This window comes from Zeus faber (genome assembly GCF_960531495.2).
Source record: "Zeus faber genome assembly, chromosome: 16".
NCBI classification, from domain to species: Eukaryota; Metazoa; Chordata; class Actinopteri; order Zeiformes; family Zeidae; genus Zeus; species Zeus faber.
This window is the reverse complement of record NC_137202.1, coordinates 9,875,604-9,889,511: the sequence shown is the minus strand read 5'-3', so window position 1 is coordinate 9,889,511 and position 13,908 is coordinate 9,875,604. Positions and strand designations below refer to the sequence as shown.

The 13,908-nt window shown below is 42.1% G+C and overlaps 2 protein-coding genes across 2 annotated transcripts in view; one reads left to right on the top strand and one right to left on the bottom strand.

Moving 5' to 3' along the window:
- The window catches only part of rin2a (Ras and Rab interactor 2a), a 42,801-nt gene extending 36,698 nt beyond the window's left edge, over positions 1–6,103 (bottom strand). The window contains exon 1 of the mRNA XM_080016083.1: positions 5,918–6,103. The gene's annotated coding sequence lies outside the window, so the exon portion shown is untranslated. The remainder of the gene's footprint in view (positions 1–5,917) is intronic.
- Positions 6,104–9,441: 3,338 nt separating this feature from the next.
- kif20ba (kinesin family member 20Ba) overlaps positions 9,442–13,908 on the top strand; it is a gene marked incomplete at its 5' end in the record, with an annotated part of 55,667 nt that continues 51,200 nt past the window's right edge. Inside the window, 4 exons of the mRNA XM_080017059.1 lie at positions 9,442–9,546; positions 11,920–12,009; positions 13,225–13,344; positions 13,747–13,885. Coding sequence (XP_079873185.1) covers positions 9,442–9,546; positions 11,920–12,009; positions 13,225–13,344; positions 13,747–13,885 — 454 coding nt within the window. The remainder of the gene's footprint in view (positions 9,547–11,919; positions 12,010–13,224; positions 13,345–13,746; positions 13,886–13,908) is intronic.

The window sequence follows — 13,908 nt, the reverse complement described above, 5'->3', positions numbered from 1 at the left end:
TTCTCCATATTACAAGTCAGTGTACCATCAAAATGATTTTGAAGCTGTTATTTTAGGGTAAAAAAGTTACATATAGTTTTGCTTTAACCCAAATTGACCCCCTCCCGTTCTCGAGACCAAGAAGTAGAAACTTGTTTTCTCACTCGCCACCAGCCAAAAGTGAACACACTGTCAGCGGCCAAGTGTGTGCCAAAAATATGAGAAAATAGTTGTTTTTATTAATTGTCAACTGGCATCTGTAGATCCTGTTCCCAGGGATCATAATGAGAGGACAGAAGAAAAGCTAAACAAAACAAAGAGAGCACAAAAGACAAAGAGTGAGCGAGGATGAGAGGCAGTCTAATGGAGGGGGTTTAGCAGCCTGGACCTCCCAGCGTCGGGGGAGGTCTCATGTTACAACAGACACACTGTTGGTGGAAAAGTGTACAAGCTCCACATGTACCGTTCTCTCTCTCACACACACACACACACACACACACACACACACACACACACACACACACACACACACACACACACACACACACACACACACACACACACACACACACACACACACACACACAAATCACACTATCCATGCCAAATGGGCATGGGGGTGTCACATAGTGCATGGGACTAATTAACATCCTCATTAATAGAGTATCATACAATTGAATTATGGGGAAACTGGGTTAAAAAAAAAACAATATTCCGATACAAATCTATTGCTTTAATTTCTGAATCACCTTGAAGCTTGTAATATCAATACATTGTTTGGAAGTTAGGCAACCATTTTTCATTTCAATACCACCATACATATGTCACATATAAATTGGAATATTCTATATTTATTAAGTATGAGACCACATTTGTTTTGTGAATTATTTTAGCTATTTTCTTTTCTTTCTTTTGTTTTTTTACCTGTGCTGTCAGCAGGCTTGGCATACAACACAGGCTAGTTGTGCCATTGTATCCAAGACAGTGTTAATCTGCAAGTGTAGGTCAAATTCTCAACCTACAATGCCACTCTTTATTAATCATCAAGAACTGCTTGCAATAACTCTGTTCTGTGGCCTATTTTTGTTATTCTCATTATGCTGATATAGTATTGCAAGTCAGCTCTTCAATATTGAATTAAAACCTTATTGAATCAAATTGTGACCCTTTGTATCGACATGGATTCTAATTGTGAGTTTCTGCCCAATACCCCACCCTATTATTAGTAATGTAAGGTTAGCCGTTTTGATTGAGCCTTACATGCATCAGCAGGTCTGAGTATTTTAAAACTTTACACAATGTTTTTGCTCAGAGTGAGGATTTGTGTTTTATTTTCATCCTGAAATGTTACATTATTTTGATAAGCATTTTCACATTCATTTCAAAGAGAGAGAACTTCCCAAGGTGCACACACATAAAAATAAACATGCAAAGTATTGATAATAAAGCATATTTTAGGACTAGCAACAGGTGGTCTGTGTGTGTGTGCACACTGTGGGCACGTTGTTTTTAGCTTTCCCCATCAGCACCTTGTTATTTTTATTACCTTGCCTAATCTGCTCTGGAGCATGATCCTTTAGTATAGGTGCAGACCCCTGCAAGTTCCTTTTTCCCGGTTGGCAGCTGCACATGGAACATCACCCAACATTCTTCAGCACACATCATAGTATTAATGCCGTTATTTCTCAGGTTTTGTCATTTCAATGTGTCCCGATAGCAAAAGCTTCCTAGGTTAAGACGAAAAAATAACTTGCATTTGAAAAGTCAGACTACTATGGACTCATGTTTTTATACTGAACGTAGATTGTGGATTTGTCCCCCATTACTTGCATTGAACTCCTGATGGGAGGATGGAGCAGCACATCCAGTATGGAGAAAAGTCTGAAACCTACCTGCATAATATATGACGGGTGAGAATAAAACAGGGATGAACTTTAAAAATTATGCATCAAGAGTGCATAAATGATGCATTTATCTTTAAGGTTTCAGCAGGCTTCACAGAAAAATATGGGATAATTAACAGCACAATATAAATGTGGTAGGACCCCACAACATTACATTTGGGACTGTGGCAGAAGAAGGGGCTTCTGTTAAAGTATGTTGACTTTTAAGGAACGGGCAGGGGTGAGCAGCTTGACAAAACCTCACTGATAGGAGGGGGCCTCCTAAAATGTTCCCCTGGAAACAAACTCATTGACCCTGCTGACAGCATCCACCGTACTACAGGTTTCTTCTCTGGTTACCCTCTTGTGTGAGTGTGTGGATGAGGGGTGGGCGTTCTGTGGCTCACCATTATATTACGCTTGTTATACATCTATGTTTAGTCGCCTCAAAGTGTGTCAAGCGCATTCCTTTTCCCCCCTTTTGTGGCTGGGTGTGTCTCCATTTCTGCACAAGTGAGTTGAGCATTGTGGAAAACCGAGCAGCAGCGAAATTACTTAGTTGTGCAAACACAGACACTCATACAAAAAAATGACACACACACACACACACACACACACACACACACACACACACACACACACACACACACACACACACACACTGTCATTGACAAGAGAAGAAATTCTCTTTAGGAAATCCAGTTGATCCAAGCCTCAAATCCCTCCTGCACAGTAACACACACACACACACACACACACACACACACACACACACACACACACACACACACACACACACACACACACACACACACACACACACCATTAATGTCTTTCCCTGTCTCACCCACATACAGCCACACACCCACAAACACACACACCACACATTACCACTAACGACTTTAGAAGCTATCAAAGCATATGCTCAATACAAACACAAACATATTCCTGCAGTATACCACTCTCGCTGTGTCCATAGGCCAAAGTCCAACCAGTTTCTTTCCAACTGCAGAACCGTTCATACTTCCACCAAGATCCCCACCTCTCAAGGTGCTCAAACTATAAGCCTTTTCTCAAACAATATTAAATAGGGGTCATTGTTGGTTAGCCTACAACTATTGAGCTCAAAGGTAAGTCAAAGGAGGAGGAGAGTGGAGGAGACTTTAAAGTGTGTTTTGTTCACACTTCATTAAAGACCAATGCAATAAGTAACCACATCTAAATATTCATGGGTGTGTTTAAGGGAGATGTTGAGGGAGATGTTCAAAGACAAGACATGCCACTGGCAAACATGTTGCCCATTGAGGCAAATTATGAAGATTGAAGGTCCTTTGACCTTCACTTTATTTTTCCCATTTCCCCCCTTCCTGTGGGAAACTAACACTGCAGTGTTAAATATTCATTTATTTACTTATATACAATATACATTTATTCTTGATTTCTTAAAAGACACACAGTAATACTGTATCTCATCCCACAATAGAAGGAACATTGAACATTGAACATTCTAACGCTTGTGCCACGACAGTAGATTGTTGGACAGAAACATGGAATTATACAGCAAAGAATGCAGGAATGTTGTTACATGTTGTGAAAAAAAACCCTACAGATTTGTTTTGTTTTGCATTACTGTAAAGCACTTGGCAGAAAAGTGCAGCATTGCAAAGTGTGTTCGAATATGTTTTAGGTTTTTTGGGTTCTAATATGCTTAATTGTGATGTAATGGCAAATCTCCAGCATACTACACAACTTTGCAACAGACAAACATGGAAAAGGGCCAAGTCACTCACTTATCCCATTGAAATGATCAGACCACCACATGAATAGGCAGAAGACCACAAACCAACCATATCCTAAAATCATCATCAAGAATTTCCATCTGTGATGCTGATTAACAAGAAAGTCACCCTATCATACATTTTAATTGTTGAACTTTCAGTGTAATGGAATGCAACCACATCTCCAATGGCTTAAAAAGCACACATATGACAAAACAAAATCTAAATAAGTAAAACACTTGAGCCTATTCATTTATTTGAATTCTATCACCAAACTCAATCCCAAAGCAGAGGGTGTGAAAAACTGATGGGATTTCCCAATGTTTGTTTTATGTGGTTCAGTGATGCTTATTGCAGAAGTAGGGAATTTACCAAGTATCACATCTAGGAAGAGCTTGGTCGAAAAGCTGCATTTACGGTACACTTTGCTTATGTCAAGTGTGTATCCCCCTAATATTCGGTACAAGGGACACAATATCCTGTGCATCACTTACTTTTACAACAAAGCAGACATGCAGATCAAAAAAACATTATAAGACAGTTTGTAGGTTAAAAACGAATAAAGGTATGGCAGCTTATAATGTTTTATAAGCCATCTAATGTATGTTTCACTTTAGATAAAATAATAATTAAACTGTAAAAACAAGTAGGCGTATGAGTGCTTTTGCTTGTATCTACCTGTGGAAGAAACATGCAAAACATTTACACTGACCAACATTTACAACCATGATTAAACAGCCTTATGTGTCATGCCATGGCAACAAGAACAGCAAAATGGCTCAATCTGTGTAAGCCATTGTGAAATCCGAGTGAATCCCATTATATTAGTTCTCCATTTACAGAAGCAGATTTGTAACATTAGGGGCTCTGAGCCAGTGACATTCCCCTCTAACCTGCTCCCCTTTTTGTTTGACATGAAGTGTAGACAGCTCTTAAAGTGAACCATGCGCATGCTGCCCAGGAAGAAGACAAATACCAATATATCTGTCTGTTCCCTAACCCTCAACATTTGAAAAACATTTCTTCCCCTCCCTTCTACGATGACGAGGGCCTCACAGAAGCATTCGTTCCTGCTTCGGGGCCCCAATGGCCCACAAGCCCTCCTTCAATCAAACAATCGAAATAGTATCAACCCAACGGAGGAATACAGACAGGAACAATGGAGTGGTGTTTCCAACATGCTACTTGGTAGTAAACTACCGGGCCTTTGCACACCTCTTGAATTCCTGACCCGTGACTCAGGTCTGAAGTCGGGAGCCCACTTTGCTACAGCCACTAAGAACATTAACAGATCGTTGAGGGGATTGTGGGGGGGGGGGGGGGGACCAGGGTCCAGGCCAGTACCGTACATATGTTTTTTGTTTCGTTTTGTTTTGCTTCCTCTGCGCCTTCTCGGCCAAAGAGAGAAGGCGGTGATTGCAGCTCAGCCCCGGCACCCACACCTACGGTCAATTCAGAAGAGATTGATTACGACCTGAACACGGCCCATTTGCCACGCAAACACAGGACTGAGCCGCGATTTGGCAAAACTCAACTGTCAAATATCCCGACTTGCAATGTGATTAGAGCAAAAAGACACCGATGTTGCCAAATGGACCAAATTTCCCACTGCTCTCAAATAAATTGTTTGGGATTATGCAACTCTCGTTTCGCTCTTGGGGTTGAGCGAAACTGTGGTTACGTTGGGACAGCTTCGGTATCATGCTTACCGAAGCTGTCCCAACATAACCACATTTTACAGCTCAGCGGTGGTGCAAAGTAACCGAAACTAAAGTAACTAACTAAAGTAACTAAAGGCCGTGTTCAAGTACACTCCAAGACCCTCACTACATTTCAAATCCTACGCGGATTAAATCCACCACAGATGCCTGGCTTCACTTCTAGCGGGTGGCGGACCCCGTCACCAACAATGGAAACAGGGGGGGGGGGGCGCACGCATAACGCAAACACATTGGCTGTCTGTTTCCTAAAGAATAAAAAAAACATTTCGTGCCGGCTAAATAAAGTATAAACGTTGACAAAACAACAACCTCACGGATTCCCACTTCAAGTGAAATCTCTGGCTGCGTACTTATTCTGACGCCCAGCAACAGGTGGTGGGAGCCGGAACGACGAGTCCCGCAAGATTCCCGAAGACACGGATGAAACTCGGGCTCGGCCGTTTAGACGCGTTAAAAATAAAAATTAAAAAAACAACCGCCACCAGTTGTCTTTTCAACGAATATTCGGGAGACGGGACGGTCCCAAATGTTCGGAGTGAAAACAGTGTTTGGTTACCTAGTGTTGTTCTGCTGCTCGGCGAAAGAAAGCTCTTCTGCTCCGGCAACACGGGCAATGTACACATATTATCAGAAGTAGTGTTACTACTGATATAATAACGGCATAGTGGACGTGTTTTCTTCCCATTCTACAATAACTGATGGATTCTCGCCCGCAGCCCCTCCATGGTCCCCAGCTCCGCTTTGATTTGTTTCCAACTTTGCTCCTTCTCCCGATTCGCTCTCTCCCCGGTCTCGTCTCCCCCGCGCTGCGCATGCGCCGCGCTCCGTTTGTGTTATTGTTTTTTTTTGTTTTTTTTTACTTACTTTACCGCATTTTACTGACGTTACTTTACTTAAAAACACGACCCACCCTACGAAAGAACGAGGGAAAAAAAAATATATATATATAACAACGTAAATCTTTTTTTTTTTTTCAGTCTGTCAATACATCAATGTTTGCATAACACATTCATTACCAATATCTGGCATCCCTCTCTCTCTTCGGGGTTTCGGGTGCTGCGCTCAGTCCAGGGTGACTCCCTCATTAGTGACCTGTGACTTTCCTGTGGTTTGTCTCTTAATTTTTTTTTTGTTTCGTTTATTGTTTCCTTCATAATCAAGCTTCTGCTGACGTGACATGACTAACTGCAAATAAAGGCACCATAAAAGTCAAAGTCTCTCTCGCTCTCTCTCTCTCTCTCTCTGTGTCTCTCTACCAGATGTATTGTGCAGTCCAGTGTTGGCTTCCTTCCCCAGGCTATTGGATGAAACTGATCTGCTGGTGCTCCAAGGGTTAGACACATACAAGCATTCACACACACACACACACACACACACACACACACACACACACACACACACACACACACACACACACACGCACGCACACACACACACACACACGCACACACACACATGCACGCACACACATTTTGAGACTTTCTTTCACTGGCAAAATTCTGCTGAGAGATAAATAAAAATGACAAAGTCTGTACATATATATTCAGCTGTGTGTGTGTGTCTGCGTGTGTGTATTTGTATAGGTTGAATCTTCGCACGCACACACACACACAGCTGAATATATAGTACATGTGGAGCTTGTACACTTTTCCACCAAAAGTGTGCGTGGGAATTAATGAGAACGTTCAATCCATACAAATACATTAAGTGCATCTAATAGCTTTTAATCGGCTCCACCTCCGATCGGCCTAACCCTCACCCGCAAATGAACAACTGAGATTTGGGGAAGGATTTGGTGATTTGTGAATCGGTGACGTGTGTGTGTGTGTGTGTGTGTGTGTGTGCATTCTGTCCACAAACTCGACTGCAGAAGCAATGAGATCAGCTAAACGACAGGAGGGGCGAAAACACAGGAAAGCAGCATGCCAGACTCTGAAAAAACAAACAAACAAACAAACAAAAAGGAGGAGAAAAGTTGTCAGTCACACACACCCGCAGTTCCCACTTGGGAGTGCGTGACGCGTCGGAGCCGCTTCCGATCGACACTGAGCGCGGGTCCCGGCGCGGGACATTCATCTTGTGGTCTCGATCCGGCAAACACGCGAGATGTTTAACGTGAGGTTATTTTTATTACTCTTGTTTTTAATCTCCACGACACACGCGGCGAGCGTTGAGGGACGACGTGACCCACCGCACCCGGACGCAACAAATCTCACGACGCCTAACTTACCACGCGCGGCCGACGGGGGGCGCCAGCGCCACCCCCCCCCCCCCCCCCCGTGAAACCGGAAGAGGTACTACTTCCGGTCGCAGTGCGATTGGATTGGTGCGATTCAAAATAAGAGCGCGACATAGACACGAACAGCGCAGCGGAACGTTAGCGGCTACGCGACTAACGATCCGATGTTTACAAACTGTCATCCAGGCGAGGTATTGTTTATTTCCCCCCCCCCCTCTCCCCCGTGGAAAAAATAAGTTCGATTTTCCCGGAGTTGGAATACACTTCGGGTTGCCAAGAGAACGGACGCATGTTTGAACGCACGAAAATAACCTCAAGTAAGTACGTTGGCAGGTGGGCCCGCTCGCCACCTGAGCTTGCAGCTGGCGCAGCTAACTCAGTCGTAAATGCGAGAGTTTAGCGTTTTGTACTCCCATCGGCCTTTCTTTAAAAATAAAAATAAAATCAATGAATCGGGATACAACCAAAGACTGTCTACTCTATTAATACTGTAACACGTGTATTTATTGTAAGTCGCTTCAGACAAAAGCGTCTGCTCAAGGACGTAGTGTATAATGTTTTGTACGGTACATATCTTGCACATCTCTCTGCAGTGAAGTTAAGCGGAGCTATTTCTGGGACCTGGCAGAGCGGGTGGGTTACTGTCTGTTATATCCGATCCGTTGTTCGGTTTAAATCACTGTTTAATCTGTAGCAGTTTCCCCGAGGAAACCCGTTTTGGGAATTGTCAGTTGGTGTGAAGTAGTAGCTTACTGTGATAGGGGTCTGTCTCCACCTGCCGAACGTGTACTTGTTGTCCACCAAGTTAACCAATAGCATCAGCCTCTGCAAACAAAGACTAGTTACTCTACCTGCGTGAGTCCATTGACGGAGGACCACTGAGGATCCGCAAACCTACCTCCATCCCCTGCGGAAGGTCGAGCACCTCTCCTACTCTCTTCCTGTCTACTTGACCCAGGTGCAGGAACCCTTCGAACCTGATCTACCCAACTCTCCAGCAGCCCCTATCACACTGTTGCCGGAGGACTCTAGAACTGCAATGCGGCGGTGTAGAAAACAGAGACCCGATCTGCAATGGCAGAATAGGTAGATCGAATAGGAGGTGGATCATACAAGCAAACCCTATGGCGGCCCCCTCAGTTGGGTACTCATTTTCTTACACACCCAGGCCCACCATCTTGCCTAAGTGGACTTATAATGCTCTCCCGCTGTCACACCTTTCAGTGTCCACATTCGTAATCCACGCCGTGTCAGTATCTCATCCCATCACACTCAATATTGTGGTGATCTACTGCCCCCCTGGACAGCTAAGCAACTTCCTCAATGAGATTGATGTCCTCCTCACCGTCTTTCCTGAAGACGGCACTCCACTCGTCCTCCTGGGAGACTTCAACATCCAATCGGAGAACTGCAAAATTTCTACTCTTCCTCTCAATCCACTCACCACTAGACCTGCTTGATCCTCGTCACCTGCATCCTGGCTGTCTGATTTACGACAAGACCATAGAACAGAGCTATAGGCTGCTGAGAGATGATGGAGGAAATGGAAGAGCCCTGGTGACCGCTCCGCTTGCCGTCTCTCAAACCATGACACTGGTGCTCTCCTTGCAATGCCGGCCGACTCTTTCACTCTGCTCCTTCAGCCTTGCAAGCTGTCCTCGCTTTGCTTGCTTATATGCAATTTAAGTAGTCAAATGTAAAAAAAGTTGTCAGAAATCCGATACTACGAAGATTCATATGTGATGTGAAGCAGCATTACAACCTATGCGAACAGTATATTGCTTAGTTGGTTAGCATTTTAAACTGTTTTTAACCTAGTTTATTTTTCTCTTCACAGCATGATGGAATCATGCCTGAATAGCAAGCTGGAAAGGGGGGAACCTGCTTTTATCGACGACCTGAAGAAGGACCTGCTTTCAGAGTTTGGTGCATCATTAGAATCTCAGGTACGAAAAGTACAGGTTCTCCCGAAAAGATCGGTTAGTTAGCAGCTGTTTCTAAAAGTTACAGGGCTGTATATGTTTCCAACAATCAGAGCTTAAGGATGTTTCTATAACAAGAAGAGCAGGTCACTAGAGGTAGAAAAATAAAAAAACATTTTTTTCCTTATGGTAATATTTATAACAATATTATATAATTCTATAATGTTGCACACCCAACGAAAATACAGATATGTTGTCTGTTATAATATAATACTCTCTGCTGTTTGTCTGGTAATTGGGAAAAAATATCCAAAAGTAACAACATACAAATTTTGTAGATTAAGTAGTTTGAGTGGCCCATAAGGTTTACCTTGAAATTTGGACTAACTTTGGTGCACATGCATATTTTCCAATGTGTGGCTTTAACAACTTTCAAAACCAACTTGTGCTGTTACTTGACAGCCCCCCCCCAACCCCCCACCACCACCAGGTGGCAGTGAAAAAACATTTAAATATTTTAAAAGGGAACACCTCTTTTTAGCTGCCAGACTTTATTTGATGCATAGATACTTTATTCATCCATGTTTGGAAATTGTGCTATCAGAAAATGTGGGCAATAACAATAAACTAATAAAACTAGGCGGGGAAAAATTGGCAATAAACAAAAACCAATAAACCTAAAACCCTGACAATTAGTGTAGAAATTGTAAATGTTTGCCGTCCCTGTGTGAGATATTCCACAATTGTAATTACATGTGCAGAGTTGTGACATCACAATGACTGGGTTTCTTTGCTGCACTCTTTTTGAGAGCTGTGACATCACACAGACTGGATTTCTTTGCCATATGCTATCTTTCTATCTTAAAGATGCACTGTTACACAAGTAAACATAAGTCTCTGAGGTCTCCATAATATCTTTTCATTTATTTCTATTTTTTTTTGCTGACAATACCACTCAGGTTGTGCATTCTAACATGCCTCTACATCCACCGTGGTCTTGACACTCTATTTAAGTGGGAGGAGCCACCGCCCCTAAGGCCCTGAGTTCTGTGAGCCAATGGGGTTGGAACACAAGTGCCCAGTTCTTTGAGCCAATAGTTCAAGCTTCCATCCTGGTTCCGTTGTATTTTGTCCGTAAACTTTCACTGATTTCACCTTATTTGTCAACAAATCTGTTTCTGAACAAATTTGAGGCAATCTACGATGCTCCAAGCTTGTGGGGGTTATGGACACTGTCTGCGGGAATTTTTCATTTCATGTTAACGTCGGAAAATAAAATAAATACCTAAACAATTAAAAACACTATTATTATTATTATTATTGGTTTTGTTTGGAGAAAAGCACAGTGGTTCGCATGTTGCAGACTACAGTCAACCTATCGCATACTTTTTTTTCTATTCTTTTTTTATTTGTTTGTTTGTTTTAAGAAAGAAAAGTGTGTTTAGAGAAACACACTGCAGTGGAATTTTGGTTTAAATACTTACAATTCCATCTTCTGCAGTTTCTTCACGGACATTTGGTATTAATTCTTCTTTCTTTCAAAAGATTTGTGCTGCCAGTTCCCATGTTATTTTTCCAGCAGTGGGTGAAGTTACTCAAATGGTGGGTGGTTCTAATTCTACTGAGGCACCTAGTGACATATGAGGCAATCAAAAATCTAAACAGCATGTTTCAGGACATATTTTCTGACGAAGGCTGCCCAAAAAAAATTGTCTGGGTTGTCGGATGTCACAGTTTGTGTGTTTGTTTGTTTGTTTGTTTTTGCCCATCACAGACCCAAATGTTTGTGCAAAAGCACTGAAAAAGTGCCCAGGAGATTTCTTTAAAAAGACTATAATATAGAGTAGTAAATAAATAAAGTGATGGATATGAAGAATAATTGACTGAATTCTTAATTTTATTGCACACTTTTATTTTTTTGTTCATGGTTTGTTGTTTTATTTTTTTGAACAGCACGTTGTATTGAGGTATACAGACTTGTCACGATTGTAGACATGATCATCATACTTGATTGAACAAAAGTTCACAAGTTCCTAAATCTGTTCTAAGTAGGGAATGCAGGTGTGTATTAGGCTTGGGCGATCATGCAAAATTCCAATCCACTGGTGATGATCACCAAGACCCGTGTTAATGGCAGGTGTTAACAGGGCCAAAGTTGTTTTGATATTCTATTTATGTGGTTGTAGTTGATTTAGAAAATACACTTCAAAATGAGGGTTGGAACAACAGTCACAACTACAAGAGGGAAAACATCACAGTATTTTTTTTATTTTATTTTTTTTTTATGTGCGATGCAAGAACACTTGATGAATCGGCACAAGCCTAGTGTGCATGAAGCAGCATAGGCAGACTGTCTCCTGGTAGAGCTTGAAGCTGTGAGCTTGACTTGTTTTGCAGGATTCCAGCTTTGAGGAGAAGGAGCACCTGCAGGTTTACCTTCGCATCAGGCCCTTCACCTCAGCAGAGAGAGACAGCGGGGAAGCTCGGGTAAGTGCATGTTTGTGTGTTGAACTCACTGAATGTATAAATATAGAAGTCACAATGGTTGTAAACTATGAGGATGATGCAGAATAACGGATTTTGTAATAACAGGCTTTTACACTATCTGTTTTTAGTCTAAGTCTAAATGACATGTTAAAGAATCCAATTTGTATGGCATCACAGTGAATTATGTGCTTTATATGAAGTATGATATTTGTTGAGTTTTTCCAAATAATTCTTCCTCTTCAAATCGAAACTACTTTTTTAGTTATTGCAGTTATTTTAATCAGTAAGTTTAACTTCGCAATTGAGAGCCAGTGTTTGAAAATGCATTTCATCACGGTATTATCGAAACATGAGAAACTATCGTACCGTCACCTCACACTAGAGATGCACTGGCCAGTTTTTGCTCCTAACACGCGATCAGCAACTGGCCGTTTATTATTTCTTTTTATCTATTTTTTTTTTTTTTTTTTTTTTTCGGCTGTCTTTTCCATCAGTCAAGTCAAGTTTATTTATAAAGCCCTTAATCGCAATACAGTCTCAAAGGCCTTCACAAACCTACGATTGGGAGCACCGAACACGAACAAGTACTTAAAAAAGAAGAATAATTTAAAGTCAATTCTGAGACTTCTTAACACATTATGTATGTTACAAAGTAATTGCTTAAAAATTGTGGAGTTAGACCGCTAAACTGTTTTTGTGGTCCTTATTTAATTTTTAATTTTTTTTCGACCGAGCTAAATCCTACCTGCCTAACTCGCTCAAACGCGACGAGTTACTACCGCCTACACTAGTTTGCTATCCAGCTATGCCACCTTCTTCCCACAAATGCATCATCCCTGGATGCCAGAATATACATTACAGCTCAGTCTGATTATTTACATTTCCATTCCGACCGTGGTGACTCCCCCAGATCTGTACATTCTGGAGCAGCAGTGGCTCTGTCCCGATTTTCCCTCCGAGCGGGGTTCTCCCCAGGCACACAAGCACAAGGAGGCGAAACAGAGTCCCGCTGGACAGCGGGCCTCTTTTCCGGCTAAACATCAAGCAAAAAAATACACATCTTATTCATGTATTCCTCTTTCTTAATTGTCCGTTGGAACCAGCCATGAAACATCATGATTGGTGCATTCCTACCTCACATACCATTTTATATTTTTTTCATGCAAACACCAGATGTATGATTGTGCCATTTATGATATTAATGTGTTTTTGTAGGACTGCATTATCATTGAGTCTCCTGACACAGTCTTGTTGAAGCCTCCCAGTTCGGCCTTGTCGGCCAGGCTCAGCGAGAAGTCTCTGCCACAGACGGGACAGCACTTTCAGTTCTCTCAGGTTGGTACAATGTTGCCTGTCGATTGGTGACATTTTTCTCCTTTATACAGTTGGTCAGGTTTAGTCCTATTTCATTCACAGTGATTAATTTGTTTTTTGTTTTTTTTTAATAGCGTGGAAGATTTTTTCCGAAAAGGCCAATGGCTCTTCTTCACAAGATGGATGCATATTATTACCCTATTATAGCTGTTTACTATGTTCGTGGCATACAGTTAGCTAAAAAGACAATGAAGCTGTAAATCGCAATTATTTGTATGGCAATTAGGTGTCTAAGCTAAAATGTTATCGTGACAACCCTAGTCATGTTTCAAAGAGGAGGAAATGGCAAAGAAAACGTACTTTTGGGTGGAGGGGCACCTTCAAATGTTTTTGTGTTGGATTGAAATGACGCCTCTATTGCAGGTGTTTGGTCCAGAGACGAGTCAGAGCGAGCTGTTCGACGGCACTGTGAAAGGCCTCCTTCGGCATGTTCTGGAAGGAGGAAACTCTCTGGTCTTCACGTATGGGGTCACCAACGCCGGCAAGACCTTCACATTCCTCGGTTGGTCCCACACTTCCGTTTGG